This window comes from Mytilus trossulus, chromosome 6 (genome assembly GCF_036588685.1).
Source record: "Mytilus trossulus isolate FHL-02 chromosome 6, PNRI_Mtr1.1.1.hap1, whole genome shotgun sequence".
Classification (NCBI taxonomy): domain Eukaryota; kingdom Metazoa; phylum Mollusca; class Bivalvia; order Mytilida; family Mytilidae; genus Mytilus; species Mytilus trossulus.
The window spans coordinates 1,167,948-1,191,983 of NC_086378.1; the positions used below are offsets into that span (position 1 = coordinate 1,167,948).

The 24,036-nt window shown below is 32.5% G+C and overlaps 2 protein-coding genes across 2 annotated transcripts; one reads left to right on the forward strand and one right to left on the reverse strand.

Moving 5' to 3' along the window:
• Positions 1–810: 810 nt before the first annotated feature.
• On the reverse strand, positions 811–14,418 carry LOC134720553 (ganglioside-induced differentiation-associated protein 1-like). Its single transcript, XM_063582876.1, has 5 exons — positions 14,277–14,418; positions 11,388–11,583; positions 9,978–10,151; positions 7,256–7,456; positions 811–1,373 (listed from the first exon to the last, which is right to left on the reverse strand). Exons 1-5 carry the CDS (start codon positions 14,343–14,345, stop codon positions 1,048–1,050), a joined length of 966 nt encoding a protein of 321 aa, XP_063438946.1. The 5' UTR covers positions 14,346–14,418; the 3' UTR covers positions 811–1,047.
• Positions 14,419–14,488: 70 nt separating this feature from the next.
• On the forward strand, positions 14,489–21,187 carry LOC134720554 (EKC/KEOPS complex subunit Tp53rkb-like). The gene is made up of 2 exons (XM_063582877.1): positions 14,489–14,783; positions 20,675–21,187. The coding sequence occupies exons 1-2, from the start codon at positions 14,570–14,572 to the stop codon at positions 21,163–21,165; spliced, it is 705 nt and encodes a 234-aa protein (XP_063438947.1). The 5' UTR covers positions 14,489–14,569; the 3' UTR covers positions 21,166–21,187.
• The last annotated feature ends 2,849 nt before the right edge of the window (positions 21,188–24,036 follow it).

Here is a 24,036-nt window from a genome sequence, read left to right on the forward strand (position 1 = left end):
TATGAGAGAGGCAGACAGTCATGTATAGTAGCTGCTGCCTCTACTCCTCTTCTCTTGTCTTAACTCCAACCTCCCCTATAATCATACTTTATCATGCCTTAACTACAAGCTGTTCCCCTTTACTTTTACTTTACCATGCCCTTACTCCAATCTTTACTCTTTACTTCATCTGGTCTTTACTCCAATCCCCTCCCCCTTTACTCCTTCTTCGCCTTGTTCTTACTCAAATTCACTCCTCCTTACTCATACTCCATCTTGATCTTACTCCAACCCCCCCCTACTCGTAATTTATTATGCCTTTACTCCAATTCAATTCCCCCTTACTCATACTTCAATCATCTACCCCTTTAATCCTACTTCTCCAATCCCCTCCCCCTTTAATCCAACTTTACCATGCCTTTACTCCAATTCACTTTTCCCTTTCTCTTACTTCAATCCTCTCCCCCTTTAATCCTAATTCACCTTGCTCTTACTCCAATCTCCACCCTTGGTTATTACTTCATCATGGTCTTACTCAAATCCCCTCCCCCTTTACTCATACTTCACCATGCCTTTACTGGAATCCACTTCCCCATTACTATTACTTCGTCATACTCTTACTCCAATTCTCTCCCCTATCATACTTCACCATGCCTTTATCTCTTCTCTACTATAACACTATAACTAGTTTCTCACTAGAAACATTGCTTCACAAAAATTCTGTCACCCCTGTCCTAAGATGAATTGTACTCCCTCCCCCCCCCCCCCCCCCCCCCATCTAAAAATTCTATAACAACTTTATATTTTGTGGAATTTTCTTTTTTCTTTCTTTGCCTATTAAAGTGTTTCTTGTTATTTATTTTGAAAATCATTTAAATTGAATTCAGATCATCAATATATGAAATTATCCGAACAAACATAAAATTATTGAATTTTATAACTACTACAATGTATTGAATATGTCTCTCCAACTATGTCCTGTTATTGAACGCCTCATTATAATGAATAAATAATGACAACATTTGGTGACCTTGATCTTTGGTTACAACACTTAATTAAAATCTATAATCATTTATATTTATTATATAGCCAATATATAACACCACCCATAACACATGCACCGGCTAAACTGCCAATGTAAGGTGAAGCCATTTTAAAATTCTCCCATAACAAGGTCAAACGTAGATTAGAAATTTCTTTCTGTAATTTAACATAAGATGATCGTTTTTGAACTTGCTTAAAATAATTGTGAGTATAAGGACATGTTTTACTAGGAAAGTAAAGTGTGTCCATCCCAAGTAATGTGAATCTAATAAGTAAAACTGTAAGGCTAATGTCTGCAGCAGTATACATGGGTCCAAAGAGCCACAGGTCATCTTCAAAGGTATTATTTGCTGAAATGGAAAAAAAATTAATATAAGTAGGGTCTTAAACCCTTTGTCTTTGTGTCGGTATATTCACTGCATATTTCAAACTAAAAAAATAGGGTAGATGCACATAAACATCTTATCAGTGAATTAATAATGCCAAGTACATGATATACATGTGAGATGGAAGCACCAATATAATTACCATAGCTAACAATTGTTAATCAAAACCACACAATTGTTCTTACCAGTTGCAGATCTAGAGGGGATGTCCTGGGGATTGAAACACCTCTTTTTTTTATGATCAGTGCATTTCAGTGTTCCTCAAAGTAGTCTGATAGTTCTTAAGCCAAAACTTTAGTTATTTCAGGGTTTTCCCATTTGAAGGGTTTTACATTACTATTTTTTGGGACCCTTTATAGCTTGCTGTTCAGTGTGAGCCAAGGCCATACCTGGACCTATAATGGTTTAATTTTATAAATTGTTATTTGGAAGGAGAGTTGTCTCTTTGGTGTTCATACCACATCTTCCTATATCTATATAATATGGCAAATATGCAAAACCTTTTTTCTTTAACACAAAACATCAAGAAGTACATTATGACATAAACAAAAGTTCATATTATCTAATGGCAACTATATTAAGATTGTTTGATATTATTTATCTTATCTCTTGAACCTCTCAAACTGTTTTATTTTTACATATGACATCTTCAACTTTATCATCATTAATTGAACACTGATGTGTTTTACTTGTAGTGTATATGAGAGCTTCAGGGAAAGTAACTGTGTAAAACAATTTATCTTTATAATTGTATAATGTAAACCTCACGTTCTTTGTTTTATTCAAAGCAGCTGAAATTCTGGTATGGCATAATGGGGAAGACAAAGTAAACATGATGTTATACTAATTACCTCCCTTGAAAATGGTGGAAATCAACTTAATAGGGGCCTACGGGCATGTCTATAATGGAGGCAAATTTAAGGGGCAAGGATCATTGACTGGAGTAGGCAGATTTAGGCGGGGGACAGGGCCCCTAATTTTTTCCAAAAATTGTTTGCTTCTATAGGGAATCACTGGAGCATCACTGGAGCAGGCTCCCACTTATGAACATTTCCAGATCCATCACTGCCTCAAAGATTGGAGAATGACAGTCTGTGCCACACTTCCCCTTATAAAAAAATCTGGATTGTCCACAGTATAAATGCTGTGGATTATCTTTAAAAACCATTATTTCATAAATCATCAAGGAAGACTAATGATATAATCATTTTACATTTTTTTCATAATAAATATACATGAATCTGAATTTCCGACTTGTTATTTCAAAAACAAAAGATATTGTGTCTTCTTTCAAGTTTTCTTTTTGGAAAACGAAATGAATACCCAACGAAAAAATAGAATAAAATACTCATAAAAACTCATCTTCATTTAATATTGATGAAATAAGTAATATGATACATTTAGAACACTGTAAACATTTTTTTGACATTTAACATTTATTAGGTCAAATGAGACACAATTGACTTTTCCCCTTAATATTGGAATTCTATTTATCTTTATTATTCATCTATAAATGGCTTTTCATACAAATATAACGGCTAGAGGATTCTATCAAAGATAAATATCAGAAATACAAAATCTCTCATTTATTTGATAAGTAAGACTCAATGTTTCTAAACTTCCAATGAAAAAGGACACAGAGGTAGAAATATTTATATTATATATGTTATAAGAGTAGTAATGACTATCTAAATACATGAATGTACAATGAATTCAGGAATATGTCATTCTTATACTTGTGTATTAGCTATAATTTTAAAGTATTAAAGGGTTCTTGAGACATTTTTGGTCCTGGAAAATTATAAATTTGACATTTCTTAAACACATTTATGCAAAATAAAGTGTTTATTCAGTATGGCTCAACTTGCAGTAATAATGTGAGTTACCTATCCCCCCCCCCCAAAAAAAAAGAAGAAAAAAAAAGTTACAATGTAGCAACTGCACTAAACAAGATTTTTTTAGAGATACCTCAAGGCAATTTTTAAAAATGCATTTGGTACCTTCTCATTAATAATCACCCACATCTCTTTGAAAAATATCTAGGTAATTAGAAATATACAAAATTTTTATTTCACATTTTTAAATCAGAATTTAAAAAATGAAAATTGGTTGTATTTTCTACAAGTTGTGACCTGTAAAGGTCGACAGGATACCAATAAACATGATAATGGAAATGATTGCTTACACAGGCTAACAAAGTGCAAATGTCAACTCAAATGGTTCAACAAGTGAAAGATAAAATCATAATACACATTTAGCAACATTCCAACACCAATTATATGACAATTTGAAGTGTCTATTTTAAGCCTCTAAATCATAACTGAAAATAGAACTTTAACCTTTACTGACTTCTAGATAAAGGTTAATTCATAAATGCAATAACTTATCAATTGTTTGTGTATTATGCATCAGTGATACACAAAAGCTACATCAAGGAACATGCAATTGAAATGAATAATTGAAATGAGCATGAAATTAAACAGCATAGACCTTTCAAATAGACTATCGACTGATAATGGAAAGTCTTTTAAGTGCTAATAGAATAGCTCTCCAAATATTCATAAAGGTTTGGAATTAACATATGAAGAATATGACTTCATTTGAATAAAAGCTTAAAACTTGTTCAAAATGTTTAGTATAACGAGGAATAATTGATTTGATAAACTCTTTCATTTAATTGGATACCTAAGTGAAAAGTAGTTATCTCCCTTCCATAACAAAAATGTGACTAAATTACTTGATGGTAAACTACCTTATAAACTGATACATGACAGAGGTTCAATGGATCACAAACTGGTTCCCCGAACAAAAGACATAATGCCAACTTTTTTCATGGGGTATTAAAACATGAAACATAATAAAATACAGTTATTAAAAGATGTCCTCTTGTCCTTTAGTGAAATGTGCAAATTTTAAGAGTAGTATGTAATTCACTAGTAAGACTTCTAATGTTAACATAGAAAAACTTGGGTCTATTTCCGCCTGACAGTTAAACCTTTGCCAAAGTGTTTGGCAGTGTGAGGTGTACAAGTGCACAGTCATGTCTGGTCAGAATATTATTTCACCAATCGATTTTATTCATATACATAGATATAGGAAGATGTGGTGTGAGTGCCAATGAGACAACTCTCCATCCAAATAACAATTTAAAAAGTAAACCATTATAGGTTAAAGTACGGCCTTCAACACGGAGCCTTGGCTCACACCGAACAACAAGCTATAAAGGGCCCCAAAATTACTAGTGTAAAACCATTCAAACGGGAAAACCAACGGTCTAATCTATATAAACAAAACGAGAAACGAGAAACACGTATATATTACATAAACAAACGACAACTACTGTACATCAGATTCCTGACTTAGGACAGGTGCAAACATTTGCAGCGGGATTAAACGTTTTAATGGGCCCAAACCTTCTCCCTTTTTCTGAAACAATAGCATAACATCACAACATATAAAAACATACGATAAAATATCAATTAGCAGACTTAACTCAATCAAAAAACGTATGATTACACACATATAAGATTTTAAAAAATCTGTATCTTTTATTCCATACTACAACCGGTTCTGTTTGAACTAAACATCATCATTAAATAAGGAGATTTGGTATAATTGCCAATGAAATACAAACCACCAGAATCCAAATAAGTACTAAAAAGCAACTAATGGTCAAGTACAGCCTTCAAAAACTAGCAAAACCCATGCCATACAAACATCTATATAAGGTCGAAACATAATTTATTGTCAACCAATTCAAACCAAATGAAATGCTCAGTAGGGTGCAGCTTAATAAGACAGCAGAGGTGGAAACTTGAACTGTTGGGACAAGTATAACCACTACATTTAAACTTGATACAGCTCTAAAATTGGATTGTGATTAAAATTTGTCAAATCATTGGTTTCTGACACAGAATTAATGCGGTCACAGAACAGAATATTTTGAAATTAAACTTTTATCTTTTATGGCCAATATCAAAAATCTGAATACAGTTAGATTCAGTATATTATAGAACACACAGGTACCTTTCTCTGAATGATAAAACCTTAAATATGCAGTGCATTTCTTTTTAATAATAATTGTAAATTCAAACTAATATCTCAATTGTTTGTAAAACAATTGAAAGGTCTTTCCTGTAAAAGTGATGTTTTCGTAGTGTAATTTGTACAAAGTCAAGGTCATAGTATAATGTGAAGGTCAAGGTGAAATTTCATCATGACCTGACATTGACCTTAAATTGAAGGTCTTGAAGTACTGGTCATCTTTGCAGTTTATTATAGGTTGATATCTGCTACCTTTTAAAAGATATACACAAAATACTATACTTTTAAGAATCATCCCGTTGTAACTTTTGAACAGACAGTCGTACTTTTTTGGACTTATCATATAAAATGTAGAGCTCGTCGAGAGGAACATTTTATACGCTGTATGTATGCAGCAAAGTCTTATCGTTTTCCTAATATGTAAGCTTGAATTTGCAGCGTAATTTGTTTTACACTCGGTGACCTTTGACCTTGGGAACATATTAAAGGTCACATGAATTAAAGATTATTGGTGAAGGTCCCAAGTCTCTACGACTTCTGGTTCTCAAATTAAAAAAAATCTAAATTGTTTACAATTTTTCAAGGGGAATAACTCCTTATAAGGGTTAATAACAAAATGATTGTATATGTTCATTAACATTGCCATCTGTTCCTGTACATGTTGCCGTTTTCAAATCAATTCTATCTCTTATACTTTTTGAAAAATATGCAAAGGAAAGAAATTGTTTCAAGGGGATATAACTCTCATAGCGGACAATGGAATCATATTCAACCTCACATGGTAATACATCATGATGAGATTTATAGTTTGTCCAATTAAGGTCATGATATCTTTGAAACCAACCAGGGGGGGGCCATGTTGAAAAAAATCAATAAAAGGGAGATAACTCCTAAGGGGGATGATGAAATCCTCAACAAGGTCATTTGGTAATACATCTTGGTGAGGTCTAGCGATGGTCCATATTTGGTCTTAATAACTCCAACAGAAACAAGAGGCGGGCATGCCAAAAAAATGTTGAAAGAAAAAAAAAAAAAAAAAAGAAAAAGAAAAAAAAACATTAGAAAAACAATAAGGTCTCTCCTCACGTAGGGGAAAGACCCTGATAATCACAACTATACCTACTTTAAGTTAATATTCATAACCCAAATCTTTTTGATAGAGTAATTTTGTTCCCCTTTTTTATGTGTGACATAAAACATAAAGAAAGAAACTTGGAATGGGTATGAGAAATATGTGCAAGTAATTCACTGTCCACACTAGGTACTATATTTGAAGACAACAAAAATCAAAGGGGGATAATTGAGTCATAAGGTTTTCAGTTTACAAGGTAAGAAGCATACAAGCATTTTATTTTCTGAAATTTAAATCTTAATATAAATAGTTAATCTCACCAACTGATTTGCATCTCTTTGACTCACATTTTGTGACTGTTTTCACAATTTAGACAAAAAAACATTTTTTTTTTATCTCAAAGATGTCCATCATATTGATATCTTAACTGCTAAAGAGGAGAAAGAAAACCTTACCAAAATAACCATCATTGGTCATCTCAACTAGATTGATTTTCTCACTTGAGCCAGTACCGAAAAGTGAGAAAAACAATTGAGTTGAGATGACCAATGATAATCTGTTTAATGCTATAATTCCTATGATGACATTGTTAATTTCATTGAAAACACCACATGCACCCTAAGTTACTATCTATAATTTCATATCACTCTACTGTACTGAGAAAGGAAATAATCAGTCAGTAAGATCAAAGGAAAATTTCATAAAATAGTAATAAATACAATGTACTTACATTCTTTTATTGTTTTAAGTTGTGTTTCTACTTCTTCCATTATTACTTTGAGGTCTTCTAAGTGTTGTTGAACCTGCACTGCGTCTGTGATTATATCAAACTTCTGTGCCGCGGTCTGACTTTTGGTGAGGTAGGCGTCTCGTAAAGCTGGGTGTTTAGCAGCTAGATGGGTTAAAACTCGCAATCTCTTAGCAAAATTTTCTGAAAGAGAAAAAAATTTATGATAACTAATTTCACAAAAAGAAAAAAACAACTTTATATTAATTAGGCTACAATTAGAACCTTTGAAATTGAGATCATCTCATATGAACCTAGTTTATTTGTTTTTGTCCAAATGCCGTGTGGGTGAAATAGATTTCTAGGCACATCCATATGTCAGGTCTTGTAAGTGCTTATATATTATATTATATAAAATAAACTTACGATATACATTATATTATATTATATAAAATGAACTTACAATATACATTATATTATATTATATAAAATAAACTTACGATATACATTATATTATATTATATAAAATGAACTTACGATATACATTATATTATATTATATAAAATGAACTTACGATATACATTATATTATATTATATAAAATGAACTTAAGATATACATTATATTATATTATATAAAATGAACTTACGATATACATTATATTATATTATATAAAATGGACTTACAACATTGATTTTTCATATTATTTTCATTTTTGAGGGACAAAAGACAAAATAATCCTGTTCCTGAGTCTTACAGGTATTCATCTGAGATATTGATAACGTAAACTTATGATATACATGATTTAAATTATATCAAACTCTAAAATATGTTAACATTATTTCCATTTCCATAAATAATCAACTGAAAATATAAAAAAGAAGATGTGGTATGATTGCCAATGAGACAACTATCGACAAAAGACCAAAATGACACAGACATTAACAATTATAGGTCACCGTACAACCTTCAACAATGAGCAAAGCCCATACTGCATAGTCATTTTGTTTTGTCCATCTAAGTCTTGCTATGATAAAATATAAATGTTTATTTATATCGGATGAGAACTACAAGTGGCAGAAGAAATTAAGAAATAGAAGGGGATCTACGAGACTTTATTACCTTGATCTAATAGTTTAAGATTTAAATCTTGTGTGTGACACACCCGTAGGTAGTGAGGAACACTTATAACAAGTATCAGAAGTCAAATCCTGAGGGTATCAAGATATAGAGCAGATATAAGACTCTCATCTACTGGTAAATTTGTAACTATGACCTTTAATATAAAAAAAGAAGATGTGGTATGATTGGCAATGAGACAACTATCCACAAAAGACTAAAATGACACAAAAATTAACAACTATTGGTCACCGAAAGGCCTTCAACAATGAGCAAAGCCCATACCGCATAGTCAGCTATATAATGCCCTGATAAGACAATGTAAAACAATTCAAACGAGAAAACTAACGGCCTTATTTATGTGAAACTAGAGGCTCTAAAGAGCCGGTGTACCTCACCTATATATATGTGAATATTAAACAAAAGAAGCAGATAGATTCATGACAAAATTGTGTTTTGGTGATGGTGATGTGTTTGTACATCTTACTTAACTGAACATTCTTGCTGCTTACAATTATCTTTATCTATAATGAACATGGCGCAGTAGTTTCAGTGGAAAATGTAAAAATTTACAAATTTTATGAAAATTGTTAAAAATTGACTATAAAGGACAATAACTCCTTAGGGGGTCAATTTACCATTTCAGTCATGTTAACTTATTTGTAAATCTTACTTTGCTGAACATTTTTGCTGCTTACAGTTTATCTCTATCTATAATAGTATTCAAGATAGTAACCCAAAACAGTAAAATTTCCATACCAATTCAGGGGCAGCAACCCAACAATGGGTTGTCCGATATATCTGAAAATTTAAAGGCAGATAGATCTTGGGACAGGCACATACATAAATAATGTGGCGGGGTTAAACATGTTAGCGGGATCCCAACCCTCCCCCTAACCTGGGACAGTGGTTTAAGCTACAGATTCAAATCTTTTAAGTGACTCTGATAACCTACATGTACTTGTGTATTATTGATTAGCTTAAAGAGTATATAAGTAAGAAGCTTACCACCATTTTATTCTCTTACTCTGATATAATGTGTGTTAAGAGGTTACACAGCATATGTATAAAACTCAAATGCAATATACAAACTTTCAAAATATTTTATTTTATTTTTAACTGATCATGGATTGAGCTCTTAGTCTCATGACACTAAGGTTCATCACCCTTTCATCATATTATGTGGTTTTGAAAAAAGAATGTGTACTTTAATCAACATATCTCAAACAAAATCTTTTATAAGGTTTATCAAAATTAGTCTGACATTTGGACATGGAGTATGACATGGGTTAGAGTTTGTCTGTTATCCTAATTGACAAAAGGTCATAGTTTTCAAATGACAAGACTTAAATCATGTATCATAAAGTTTCTTGAATAGTGTTTACAATCAAATAATTTCAAGAAGCACACTCAAATATTCAACTGAAACCTCAATTTTGTCTTTTTTTTTGCATTATAAAAAGGCGTATCTCCAGAAATGACCAAGAAGGGCTTGTATTTAATAGATTTATAGAAAGATCAACTTGTTGGTCATATTGGTAGCTAGACTGGATTTGTCGATTGTATTTTGTTAAAATAAACACTACTAATCATTATCAATTTCTTACCTCTCATACTCCTCTGTGTAGCTCCAGGGATCTGACAACCAGACTCTGACAAATGTGGATGATATATTATACCATACGTTATTATATCCATTTGAACGCTGTCTAATTTTCTCTGAAGTGAGGCTACTTTTTTTCCTAATTCAGATTCACCACCAGGAACCAATAATGGACCTTCTGTTTCATTAAAATAAATTATAGTTGAATAAAACATTCCACCATCTGAATTTTGTCACATATACATGTACATGATATCATTAGATTATTGTAACAATTTTCATTTTTTCTCAACAAAAAAAAAGACAAATTATGAAATCTTCCTTCATTATATTAACTGAGTTTTTATACAAATGTATAAACAGCAGTCTTCACACAGAGTGGCAGCCTAGGCAGCCCTGACTAGTAAAATTGCTCTCGGGCCTGTAAAAATCATATCTACAGGCCAACAGAATCTAACTAAAAAATTTCAACAATTAAGCTCCGGGCCTGTAGAATTAAAAGTTCGTCGTGAAGACTCTCTTAACCTCAAAGTCAGTCGGACCAGAGAATTATTTCGACTCAAACGAAAACTGGAAGTTTGACAGACCAAGAAACTTACATTTTTTTTTAAGTTGAAATACATACATTTATATGGAACAAAGTTCGGGACCATGTGAAAACTTTGAATCATCCGAAATTCGGGTCCACCAAGTTCAAGACAACGAGAGTTAACTGTATATGTTTTTAAAGAGCATGACCTATTTTACCCAGTAAGTTGCCTAGGCTCAAAACTTACATTATGAATGTAACAATTATATTAAGAGAAGACCCAGAACTGCTGTTCTGATTCTTAAGTATGAAAGGAGAAAAAAAAGATGCACAAGAAAATCTTGATTGGAAAACCTAGACCTCTGTTAATGTCTGTGTCATTTTGGTCTCTTGTGGACAGTTGTTTCATTGGCAATCATACCACATCTTTTTTATATTTTGTACATTAAAGTCATCAGTTGTAATGGACATTTATTCAATTTCTTTTTAATTCACTGGTTTGTTTATGGACCACAACCTAGGACATTGTCCCATATGTTGCTCAAATAGAATCTGTCCCAAGGGCCCAGGCAATGAGATAGCATAGAGAATTGAAGGCTTAAGACCAAATTGCAATGCAATTTCCAAGGGGCATAAAACTCTTTTAATATTCTTGATTGGCACCAATTTTTGAAGCTGAGACAATACTGATATAAATCTTAGCTATAATTTCATAAAAGAGTGGAAAGAATTGTACACATGACATGAGTTTAATGAGAGAGCTAACAATGCAATTTCTACATTTGAATATTTACAAGGGGCATAACTCTTTAAAAAGTTGTTAATGGTCACTATCAGTATCTACATGTAACAATATTGGTGTGAGTAGATTTTACTTATTCTTACCAGCTGGATAGGCTGTATCAATATACTTGATAATCTTGTCTGGTTCTGTAATGATGTTCTCTTCATCTTGTAGGACTGGTACATGGACACCTTCTGGGTTTAATTTTACATACCAAGGAGCATTGTGTTGTCCAGAAAACAGACTGACCAGCTTTGGTTTAAATGGTACCTCTTTTTCATAGAATGCTAGAAGAACCTAGAAGACAATTCAATAACACTGATCATTATGCATTTGAATTATTCCTCAGAAAAGCAATAACCTCCACTAACACTTAAACACCAGCCAAGGTCAATGAATAATAAATTTACATTATTACATAACGTAGGAAAGTGTGTTTTTGGTTCACAAAAAATTAATATACAGGAGATGTTGTAAGATTGCCAATATTTAAGACAACTTTCCAAATGAAGTGAATTTAAGCAACTTAACAAAACCATTTAGGCCATACTTAAAAATATAAATTATTTTTTGTTTAATGTGACTAATAGGTTTTGGTATGTATGTAGGTTAAGGTACGAAATTTTGTTTAAGGAATAATATGTCATATATATATATGAGAAATAGTATAGTTCCTTGTGGTATACCAGATGTTACAGGTACTGAGGTGGAGGAAATGCCATAAATGACTACTGTTTGTGTTCTGTCCTGTAAAAATGCCTGAATCCAATGTAGTGTGTTATTTTCAACATGTTCAATACCATAGAATTTGAGCTTGGAAAGGAGGTGACAATGTCAGACTTTGTTAAACGCTTTAGCGAAATCCATTATGATCAAGTCAATTTGTGTGTTTCTATTATTTGATTGTGCTAGTTCTTGAATGAAGTCTCAATGATTAATTGTGTTTCACACGACCTTTATTTTCTGTAGCCATGCTGAAGATCGTATAATATGTGATGTTTTTCGAGATGAGACTTGATGCTAGTACTTGTAATGATGTGTTCCATGAGCTTGCAATATATATGCAGGTTAAAGATATTGGCCTGTAGTTTACGGGTCTGTATTTTTCTCCCTTTTGAAGGCTGGGGCTACATTAGCATGTTTCCGGTCCTTAGGTGTTTCTCCAGTTTCAAGTGACTATTCAAATATCAATATTAGGATTGGTGAGATTTATTCCTTTAGCATGTTTAGTTCTTTAAGGCCTCTGTCATTGATATTGTCTGTGCCGCAAGCAATATCAAATTATGTGGATTTATATTTGAAAGTAATTTTGTAATACCTGCTTTAGTGATTGTTATTTTTTGGCATTTTCAGTCGGGGACTTGTGCTTTTGTATGGGATGTTATTATCTATTTCATCGGTAAATACTGATTGGAACTGTTGATTTAAAATGTTAGCTTTTTCCTCAGTGTCTGCGACTACTTTGTCGTCTTTTTACAAAGGTGCAACACCAGTGTTATCAGAACTTTTGATAACAGATTTTTGGGGTTTGATTTTGATGTTTCATATTGACCAGGCTCGTTTATTGGCATACTTTACTTGACATCACAAAGATTCCCATCAAATTTTGACGTCATAATACAAAATATCTGAGGCCATAATGGAAAAATGATTGTTGTATGAAATCAATAGTTCAACAGGACAGATTCTCGGGTCAACTAGGACAGATTTCCAAATAGGGAAAGCCTCACATTTCATCTACATGCATAATTGTTTGTCCCAGTGCATGAATGCTTATATGCCGATTCAAACTTTGGTCAAGTTGAATGGTAGTTAATCTTGCGTGAACTTAAGTGTTGATTTTATTTTGTAGAGGAAAAAAAAGACATGACAGGGGGTCTCATTGGGGGGTCCAAATCCCGGACCCGCTTACTGTTTTGTTAGATTCCTGTATCCCGCTTACACTATGTGGGTAAGGCCAAATAAAAAAGCATGCGTGTTTCCTGTTTCCCTACCTACCCTATATTTTAAGCTTAGAAATAGCCTACCCTAAAGTTTTTTTGGTCATTTTTCAATAAGCACTGTTAAAGTCAGGATTTATCTCCCATAGACTCAATGTAAAAAAAAATGGTAAAATAAAAAAAAATCCCTACCTACCTACCCTATTTCTTTCAAAGAGGAAACAGGAAACACACATATTACCATCTAATGAGAGATTTTGTAAATTTTGCACAGAAAAAATTGAAAATGAGATTCATTTCTTGATTGAATGTCCGCAATATAAAAACATTAGATCTAAATATAAAATAAATGATATTAATTCAAATAATTTGGATGAAAATTTTACCAAAATGTTAAATCCTATGTCTGAAAAGGAATTAAAATCTATTTGTATGTATATTGAAGAAGCTCTTGATTTGAGAGACCACCATACCGTTTCATCAGATAATAATCTTTTACAGTAGTTTGTGCATATACATATATATATATAAATATCTTGTATTGTGTGTTTTAAGTAAATATACGAAAATCTATAATAATACTGAAATATAAGTCTATGGTATCAATATCAGTCTATAATGTATTTGTATACATAGAATTGGCTCATGACTTGTTACATGAATCTTTATTTCATTTATATGTTGTTTTAATATTATAATTGTCTGTATTTGGATCACGCCTCTATTGTGCTCTTTCCAATAAAATATTGAATTGAATTGAATATTATTTTATTTGGCCTAAGCAATTCTCATTTTTTTGTCATTTCCCGGGTCACGCAAGACCTCATTTCCCGTTTTCACGACACAATAATTTGACTTTCACGTTTCACACTTACGAAAAATCGGCAATCCCGCATCACGCTTAGACCCCAATGAGACCCACATGACAGTGCTACTGCCAGTAACCCATTTCAAAAACTTCTGTTTTTATTAGTGGATTGTCATTTCAAAGGAATTTCTGAGTGAATATAAACCTTATCACTCTATATCATTATGTTAATAAATCTTAACCTTTTGAGATGAAAAGGATGTTGGAAAGTAAAACAGTGTAAATTTCTTTTTCACTCCAATTTGTGTCATTGTGCAGACCTTCAGCTGTAACAAAATTTCTCCTGTCAGGAAGGTAAAAATGGTCTTCTAATTTTTGTTGCTGTCATTAACGCGTTTGAAGATAGGAAAATATATCATAACTATCAAGCACCAAATTCACATTGATTAAAAAATAAAAATTATCAAACGCAAACACTTGGCCGATATTTCCAGAGAAAAAGTAGCGCTGTCACTTTAAGGAACATCATCGGAGTATGGAAGATGAATCAAGAAATAGTATTGCTACAATGCCCGTGTTGATGAAGCAAGGAGCAGAAGCCAAATTATATAAATCAACATTTTATGGAAACCCCTGTATTATCAAGGAAAGGTTTACAAAATGTTACCGCCATCCTTCACTAGACAAGTCTTTGACAGCCCATCGAATTAAATCAGAAGTACGAGCACTGTTGAGATGTCGAATGAATGGTAATATATTTTCATTGAGGACAAATTGATGTTTTATTTTTGGTGACCAGTGGGAATCACGATTTTTTACGCCGTTATTGGACATCTCAAAGGTCCCATAAAAAGTTGAAGTCAGAATACAAATGTCTATCGCCATAATGGAAAAAATATTGTTGTATGACCGCAATAGTTCAATTTGCACAGATTTCAAATAACTATAAGGCACATTATTGGGTTGGGTTGGGATGGTCTGATCCGAATCTGGGTCCGTTAGCCCTGATTCACATTCGCCATACTACATGTTCGCCCTGATACCTGTTCGCCCAGGGTCCATTCGCCAAGATTTTTATTTTTTTCTATTTGTTGTTTAGTCGCATAATTTTAAGCATTTGAACAAAATATGTCATGTATGTTAAATTTTGTTAACAAATTGACAGAATATTTATATTGCCGCAATCATTTCATCATGTTCTCTTTTACAGAGTAGAATTGGTATACAATGTATTTCTCTTTATTGATATTTGTTAACAACATAATTGTATTCAGTCAATCATGAATGTATGCAGTATAACTGAGACTAGGACTGTCTCCGAGTATAATAACGAACTTGTAAATCCGTTTCATGATTTACAGTTCGAACACCATTGTGTTGATTAATTTCATTATCAAGCTGAATATTTTATCAAAACAAAACGTTTGATTTTTATTACTGTCATTATCCTATCACCTTTGAGGTATTTAAATACCTATTGCCTGACCAGAATAAAAAATTGTCAACATAATTTGTCCATTTAAATTGTACAATAGGTATTGTGAGAGCTCATCAACAGGTGGTCATTTAAATACCCAGTAAAAAAATCTTCACTATTTCTAAAAGGTAAAATTTATATGACATAGCTAGCTTGCTTTCCTCATGCATCATGACCAATGTCCTGAATAGACTATTCTATTTAGATATGGGACATTTTAAGCCATTTCTTTTTGTGTCTCTAAATAGTCAAGATGGAAATTTCAATCAATGGATTTAGTTTATAAAAAAGGAGATATATGTTTGCTTCATGGTGTTTTTAATGTGGGATGTATTTTAAGTTTTTGATTCCTGAATGGAATTAAAGTGTTTGTGAAATGGATTTTTTGGATATAAGCCCATCTATTTGTGAATAATTCTACAAGATGAATTATGTTATGTGTGGCGTAGTGTTTTCTAATGGGATATATTTTCATGTTATATTAAGATTCCTGAAATGGAATAGTAGTGATGCTGAGTTTCATTTAATATTCAGGATCTACTTCAATTGGAATTACTGTTAAGAATTTATTTTCAATATATCAAAAAAAGTACAAATGGCTTAGTGAATAGAAATTTCAATGCTTTATTCTTCATTATGAAAGTGGGATATACCAGCAATGATTTATTTTTTATTGTAAGCAAAATGAATAAATTTACAATAAATATCTTTATTAAAAAGAACAAATATTGTAATTAATGTAAAATGTCCCATACCTAAATAGATTAGTTCATTCAGGACATTAAACATGAGGAAAGCAAGCTAGCTACATGTATCATTCATTTAAATTAGCTCTGTCAAAAACAAACCAGGTAAATAAATCTACAGGTAGTTAAATGACCACCTGTAGATAATAGCTCTCACAATACCTATTGTACAATTTAAATGGACAAATTGTATTGACAATTTTTTAAACTGGTCAGGCAATAGGTAATTCACTACCACAAAGCTTAATGGATAGGCACAGTAATAATCCATCAAAAGACAAGTATCACAATAATCAGTGATCCAAATTATTTTGTCATGGAACAATTAACGATCCTAAACAAGCCATAAACTTTTAAATATTTCCCTGTTTCCATAAATCTCAAGAATATATACCATAGAAATATCTAAATAAGTTTTTTCAACTTCAATGCCCTGAATATCAATATTTTTTAGTAGGGCGAACAGACTCTCTGGACGAACGAACTCAGGGCGAACGTACACAGGGCGAACATGTTATTAGGGCGAACGATCCCAATACCATCTGATCCCTGATGCTATAATCATGATAATAATACATTTACATATAATTCATAATTTTACTAAAAGTAATTCTAACCTGGGACAAGACTAGACCGAATTCTTCTGTCCCTATAATGCATATATTTCCAAATTTACATTTGCTTTTTATTAGCTCACCTGGCCCGAAGGGCCAAGTGAGCTTTTCCCATCACTTTGCGTCCGTCGTCTGTCGTCTTCCGTCGTCGTTAACTTTTACAAAAATCTTCTCCTCTGAAACTACTGGGCCAAATCAAACCAAACTTGGCCACAATCATCATTGGGGTATCTAGTTTAAAAAATGTGTGGCGTGACCCGGTCAACCAACCAAGATGGCCGCCACTGCTAAAAATAGAACATAGGGGTAAAATGCAGTTTTTGGCTAATAACTCAAAAACCAAAGCATTTAGAGCAAATCTGACATGGGGTAAAAATGTTTATCAGGTCAAGATCTATCTGCCCTGAAATTTTCAGATGAATCGGTCAAAAGGTTGTTGGGTTGCTGCCCCTGAATTGGTAATTTTGAAGAAATTTTGCTGTTTTTGGTTATTATCTTGAATATTATTATAGTTAGAGATAAACTGTAAACAGCAATAATGTTCAGCAAAGTAAGATCTACAAATAAGTCAACATGACTGAAATGGTCAGTTGACCCGTTTAGGAGTTATTGCCCTTTATAGTCAATTTTTAACCATTTTTCGTAAATTAAAGTAATCTTTTACAAAAATCTTCTCCTCTGAAACTACTGGGCCAAATTAATCCAAACTTGGCCACAATCATTTTTGGGGTATCTAGTTTAAAAAATGTGTGGCGTGACCTGGTCAACCAACCAAGATGGCCGCCACTGCTAAAAATAGAACATAGGGGTAAAATGCAGTTTTTGGCTTATAACTCAAAAACCAAAGCATTATGAGAAAATCTGACAGGGATAAAAATGTTTATCAGGTCAAGAACTATCTGCCCTGAAATTTTCAGATGAATCGGTCAATCGGTTGTTGGGTTGCTGCCCCAGAATTGGTAATTTTGAGGATATTTTGCTGTTTTTGGTTATTATCTTGAATATTATTATAGATAGAGATAAATTGTAAACAGCAATAATGTTCAGCAAAGTAAGATCTACAAATAAGTCAACATGACCTAAATGGTCAATTGACCCCTTAAGGAGTTATTGCCCTTTATAGTCAATCTTTAACAATTTTTATAAATCTAATTAATCTTTTACAAAATCTCCACTGAAACTACTAGGCCACAATCATCTTTGGGGTATCTAGTTTGAAAAATGTGTCCGATGACCTGGCCATTCAACCAAGATGGCCGCCACGGCTAAAAATAGAACATAGGGGTAAAATACAGTTTTTTGCTTATAACTATGAAACCAAAGCATCTAGAGCAAATCTGACAAGAAGTTAAATTGTTAATCAAGTCAATATCTATCTGCCCTGAATTTTTCAGATGAATTGGACAACTGGTTGTTGGGTTGCTGCCCTCCAATTGGTAATTTTTAAAGAAATTTTGCCGTTTTTGGTTATCTTGAATACTATTATAGATAGCGATAAACTGTAAACAGCAATAATGTTCAGCAAAGTAAGATCTACAAATAAGTCAACATGACCTAAATGGTCAATTGACCCCTTAAGGAGTTATTGCCCTTTATAGTCAATCTTTAACAATTTTTATAAATCTAATTAATCTTTTACAAAATCTCCACTGAAACTACTAGGCCACAATCATCTTTGGGGTATCTAGTTTGAAAAATGTGTCCGATGACCTGGCCATTCAACCAAGATGGCCGCCACGGCTAAAAATAGAACATAGGGGTAAAATACAGTTTTTTGCTTATAACTATGAAACCAAAGCATCTAGAGCAAATCTGACAAGAAGTTAAATTGTTAATCAAGTCAATATCTATCTGCCCTGAATTTTTCAGATGAATTGGACAACTGGTTGTTGGGTTGCTGCCCTCCAATTGGTAATTTTTAAAGAAATTTTGCCGTTTTTGGTTATCTTGAATACTATTATAGATAGCGATAAACTGTAAACAGCAATAATGTTCAGCAAAGTAAGATCTACAAATAAGTCAACATGACCTAAATGGTCAATTGACCCCTTAAGGAGTTATTGCCCTTTATAGTCAATCTTTAACAATTTTTATAAATCTAATTAATCTTTTACAAAATCTCCACTGAAACTACTAGGCCACAATCATCTTTGGGGTATCTAGTTTGAAAAATGTGTCCGATGACCTGGCCATTCAACCAAGATGGCCGCCACGGCTAAAAATAGAACATAGGGGTAAAATACAGTTTTTTGCTTATAACTATGAAACCAAAGCATCTAGAGCAAATCTGACAAGAAGTTAAATTGTTAATCAAGTCAATATCTATCTGCCCTGAATTTTTCAGATGAATTGGACAACTGGTTGTTGGGTTGCTGCCCTCCAATTGGTAATTTTTAAAGAAATTTTGCCGTTTTTGGTTATCTTGAATACTATTATAGATAGCGATAAACTGTAAACAGCAATAATGTTCAGCAAAGTAAGATCTACAAATAAGTCAACATGACCTAAATGGTCAATTGACCCCTTAAGGAGTTATTGCCCTTTATAGTCAATTTTTAACAATTTTCATTAATTTGGTAAATTTATGTAAATTTTTACCAAATATAGTTCTCTGTTACTAATGGGCAAAGTTCATGATAGATATAATTGTAAGAAGCAAAATCGTTCAGTAAAGTAGGAACTTCAAACACATCACCATCACCAAAATACAATTTTGTCATGAATCCATTTGTGTCCTTTGTTTAATATGCACATAGACCAAGGTGAGCGACACAGGCTCTTTAGAGCCTCTAGTTGATTTTGCTATTTTTTTTTTTTTTTTTTTTTTCACATGCAAGATGGTGTTAAACTTACATAATAAAAATAAGTTTACATGAAATTTAAATGTAATATTTTTGTTGTTAGAAGACCAGTCATGCCAGTAAGGTAATCTTTTATTACTGAATTTATGAATTTGTTGTTCACAGTAAGAGTACAGAAGTGAAAATTTATTGTCATACTAAATACTGAACTAAGGGGGTACATATTTAAAACAGTGAGAGAAGATATAACACAAAATAAGTCAACATTGAAATACAGAAATGCATTTCAAATTATGTCAACAGGTCAAAATAACACAAAGTATGATTTCGAGAGTATAAGAATAAAGTATATATACCAATACACATAATTAACAGAGTAAAGGCTATTAAACATCACCAGGCACTGTTAATTATGTGTATTGGTATATATACTATATTCTTATACTCTCGAAATCATACTTTGTGTTATTTTGACCTGTTGACATAATTTGAAATGCATTTCTGTATTTCAATGTTGACTTATTTTGTGTTATATCTATATTTTTATGCTTTTACATTTTTCTCACTGATACACATAGTTAATATGGCTTCTACTATTAAATGAAAGCTCCATTTGGAGTTAATGTGTTTAGAGACCACTTATGTATATATAAAGTACACCTTTCTTATATTGCCTATGATTCCAGAGTACTTGCTATAACTTTTAGCTAGTTAACGAAAACAACTAATAATAAAAAATATTTATGCATCAGAGACAAGAAGTCATCATGATTAGCCTGCACTGTCGGTTACAGATGCCCCAGACTAGTAAAACTTTATTCATTTGTTATTCAAAGTTTTTTCAAATATTGTTAGACAATTCCAACTTGTCCAATAGACACATAAACAATATATATGAATATAAGCCCGCAGATAAGTATATGTAGTTGGAAAAGATTTTGTTGCAGAAAGTAATGTATATTAACACTGTACATGTAAAAATATTGTTATTTTTAATTTCAGGCATTTGCACACCAACTGTTTATTTTACAAACATGGAAAATTCCAGTATTTACATGGAAGAAATTGAAGATGCACAAACTGTTAGAGAGTATATTCAACATGTTCAAGCTAATGAAAACAGTGAAACCGCAAATAATATCCTTAAACCTTTAGGAGTGAAAGTTGGAGAAATTTTAGGAATAATGCATTCAAATAACATTGTACATGGTGACTTGACAACCTCAAACATGCTTCTAAGAGGAAACCCTGCTGGATTAGATGTTGTTATCATAGATTTTGGTCTCAGCCATTTTGAAAATTTTGCTGAGGAGAAAGGAGTAGATTTATATGTACTAGAAAGAGCCATTTCAAGTACGCATCCAAATACAGAAGATTTTTTTCAGACAATTCTTGACACATACAAAAAATACAACTTAAAAAGTTCAACTGAAGTTGTTGCCAAATTAGATGAAGTTAGACTTCGTGGAAGGAAAAGAACAATGGTTGGATAAATAAAGCTACAATTTATTTCTGGTTATTTTTTAATTTATTCATTACTGACAGTATAGAATAGAAAAGAATATTTTTATTTACCAAATTAGGGCCCCAGGAGGGCATATGATACAGACAATATTATTATAAACAATAACATATGCAATACACACGCAGTAAAAGATATGTAACAAGTGTTAATAAAAATAATAAAATAAAATTAAACTGTCAATTGTTCTTGAACAATTGAGAGGTCTTTCCTTTTGTAATGTAAAATACATGTTCCAACAGACGTAGAGTATTTAAAAGGTCAAGGTCAACCTTAAAAAGCTCGAAAACACACTAAAAATCCTTTATATAAGGTTAAAAACACTAAATTCGCTATCTGGGACATGACCTTGACCTTTGACTTTTTGACCTTTGTCAAGGTCTTTGGTCCCTCATGCCATTACTGAAGACCCCAAGGGTCTAGGACCTTTGGTTATATAGTAAAAGCTGATTTTGTCTTTTCAGAAACCTAAAACAGGGGTTATGCCCCTTATAGAAAGGTCAAATCTCTTTGGTCAAAATGTAACAAAGTTGCGCCATAATGACCCAAACATTTTCCACTATTTCAAACTTGTGTAAGTATAATGGTTTCTGAGATTATCCCATAACAAGATGTTAGGTCAAAGGTCAAGGTCAACATACACATTTGACCTTGAGGTATTTTTCAAAGATACATGAATTGATGATGAATGGTGAAGATCCTAGGTGTCTACGACTTACGGTTTCTGAGTTTTGGTGGTCAACCGACACCGGTTAATTTTCATAGGGGCATAACCCTACTAATGAGTTGTTGAATCTTTTCGATCCAAATGTAACGAAGAACCGGGGTCTGTTCCTGAATAAATTTCACCCTTTGTTTTTTTTTTCTACCTATTACGGTTACGGTGTTGGAACGATAACAAGGTTTTTGGGTTTCGGAGGGATTACTCCGAACCGACAAAATATTTCGACTCACAGGGTGAGTTCAGGATAGGTATTCATGACACCGATACAAAGTGTGAATATGAAAGCGACACGTCTTACGGTTAACGCGGATAAATTTGTCAAAGTTTGGCGGAAGAATAATAATAATAAACAGAAGAAATACAGTAAGGTCTTTCCCTTTTGTAAAAGGAAAGACCTTAATAATATACCACAGAAAATACACTCAACAAAATAGTAGCTATGTATTATTATTCAATGAATACTATGTTGAAAATGACTCAAGTGCACCCGGTAAAAGTATATATACATGTATGCATATATCATGGTTATATTGACTGTCCCTTTTCAGCAGACCATTGCCTTCTCTATAATCCTATATATAAAAAAAGAAGATGTGGTATGATTGCCAATGAGACAATTCTCAACACGGCCTTCTGTTAGGTAAAGTTTATTCATAATTGTTGTTTCTTTCTGATTGAATATATAAGAGATAAGAAGATATGGTATGATTGTCAATGAGACAACTCTTCAACAGACACCAAATGAAATAGAAGTTAACAACTGCAGGTTGCTATACAGCCTTCAACAATGAGAAACACCCTTACTGCAAAGTCAGATGTTAAAGGCATTAAAATAACAAATGTAAAAAAATTGAAGCAACATGAACAAGAAAACTAATTGCCTGCAGATTTTATGTATGTGCATGTACAGAACAATGAAAGAAATACAGGTATAATAAACAGCTACAAATGAAAAACACTTAGTTACAGGCTCCTTATATATGATAAGCTCTCATAGAATATGACAGGGTAAAACTAGTTTGCTGGCACCAAACTTTCCCTTATCTGGGACAGTGGTGTAATAGTACATTTTAATGGTCTTAATCTATTAAATACATGTCCTGTTCTTTTCTATTTTATATGTGCATTTTTAGTAATCTTTACAATTTATCGGCAAAAGTACTATGCTTTTGTTTGGTTAGTGGGTTAAGTTTCAGGTCATTTCTCAGTAATTATGCATGACACATCAACTTAAAATCTGGTAAATGACTTTTTATTGGATGTATTGTTTGATGTCATTGATTGTCATGTTTATTTTCAAAATGGTATGATTATAATGATTGCCTGCCAATGAGACAACTTTCAACCAGAGACCATATGATGTGCTTTTGGATATAAGCTGTTTCCTTTAAATCGATGAAAGAAGCCAGAGAATACTGTACCATGACAAATGGCATGAAAGCTGGCAACCCTAGAGAATTAAGGTACATGTAGGAGTCAAATGTCTCAGTGTTGACGGTCTAGTGGTTGCTGTACATGTAATTTGAGCACTTTACCTCCGAGGCCTTGAATGTGTTATCATCAGGGGATTGTGTCTGTCTTACATACACTATAATGCACAGACCTCAATTTAATGCTGTAGAATTCAGGTACTATTCTCCTTGATAAGGTCCTTGACCCAGTATCTATGACAGTTAATTAAACTCAATTTAGTGTATTAATTTGTTTAATGTCCATCTTACCTGTGTTGTGGCTTCATATTTACCCTTAATTGATCAAGGATTTTTCTCATCTGTCTGAAAGGACTAGTTTGATGATTCTGGTAACAAGATACAAGATATACAAAAATAACAGTGACATTAAATGACATATTTTAACATTTTGACCATTTTTATCTATCCTAGGTGGAAACTTATCAGCAATACATTTACACAGATCTACCAAATACCAATATGACAGAAACTATTAATTAACCTTTTACAGATTTACTGCCCCTAGGACATGAAGGATAGTCCACCAAAATAAGAATGCTGCATATTTCTTCAAATTCATATTGTAAATAGATAGATAGAAACTTTAAACTGAGGAGACTTTAAACTTTAAACTGAGGAGATCAGCAATAAAAGATCTATAAAATAC

Coding starts and splice junctions, on each gene's coding strand:
- LOC134720553 (XM_063582876.1), bottom strand. CDS start 14,345: ATGACACAAATTGGAGTGAAAAAGAAATTTACACTGTTTTACTTTCCA. Junction 7,457..9,977: donor TACACAGAGGAGTATGAGAG/GTAAGAAATTGA, acceptor TTTCTCTTTCAG/AAAATTTTGCTAAGAGATTG. Junction 1,374..7,255: donor ACTTAAAACAATAAAAGAAT/GTAAGTACATTG, acceptor TTTCCATTTCAG/CAAATAATACCTTTGAAGAT.
- LOC134720554 (XM_063582877.1), top strand. CDS start 14,570: ATGGAAGATGAATCAAGAAATAGTATTGCTACAATGCCCGTGTTGATG. Junction 14,784..20,674: donor GTTGAGATGTCGAATGAATG/GTAATATATTTT, acceptor TTTTAATTTCAG/GCATTTGCACACCAACTGTT.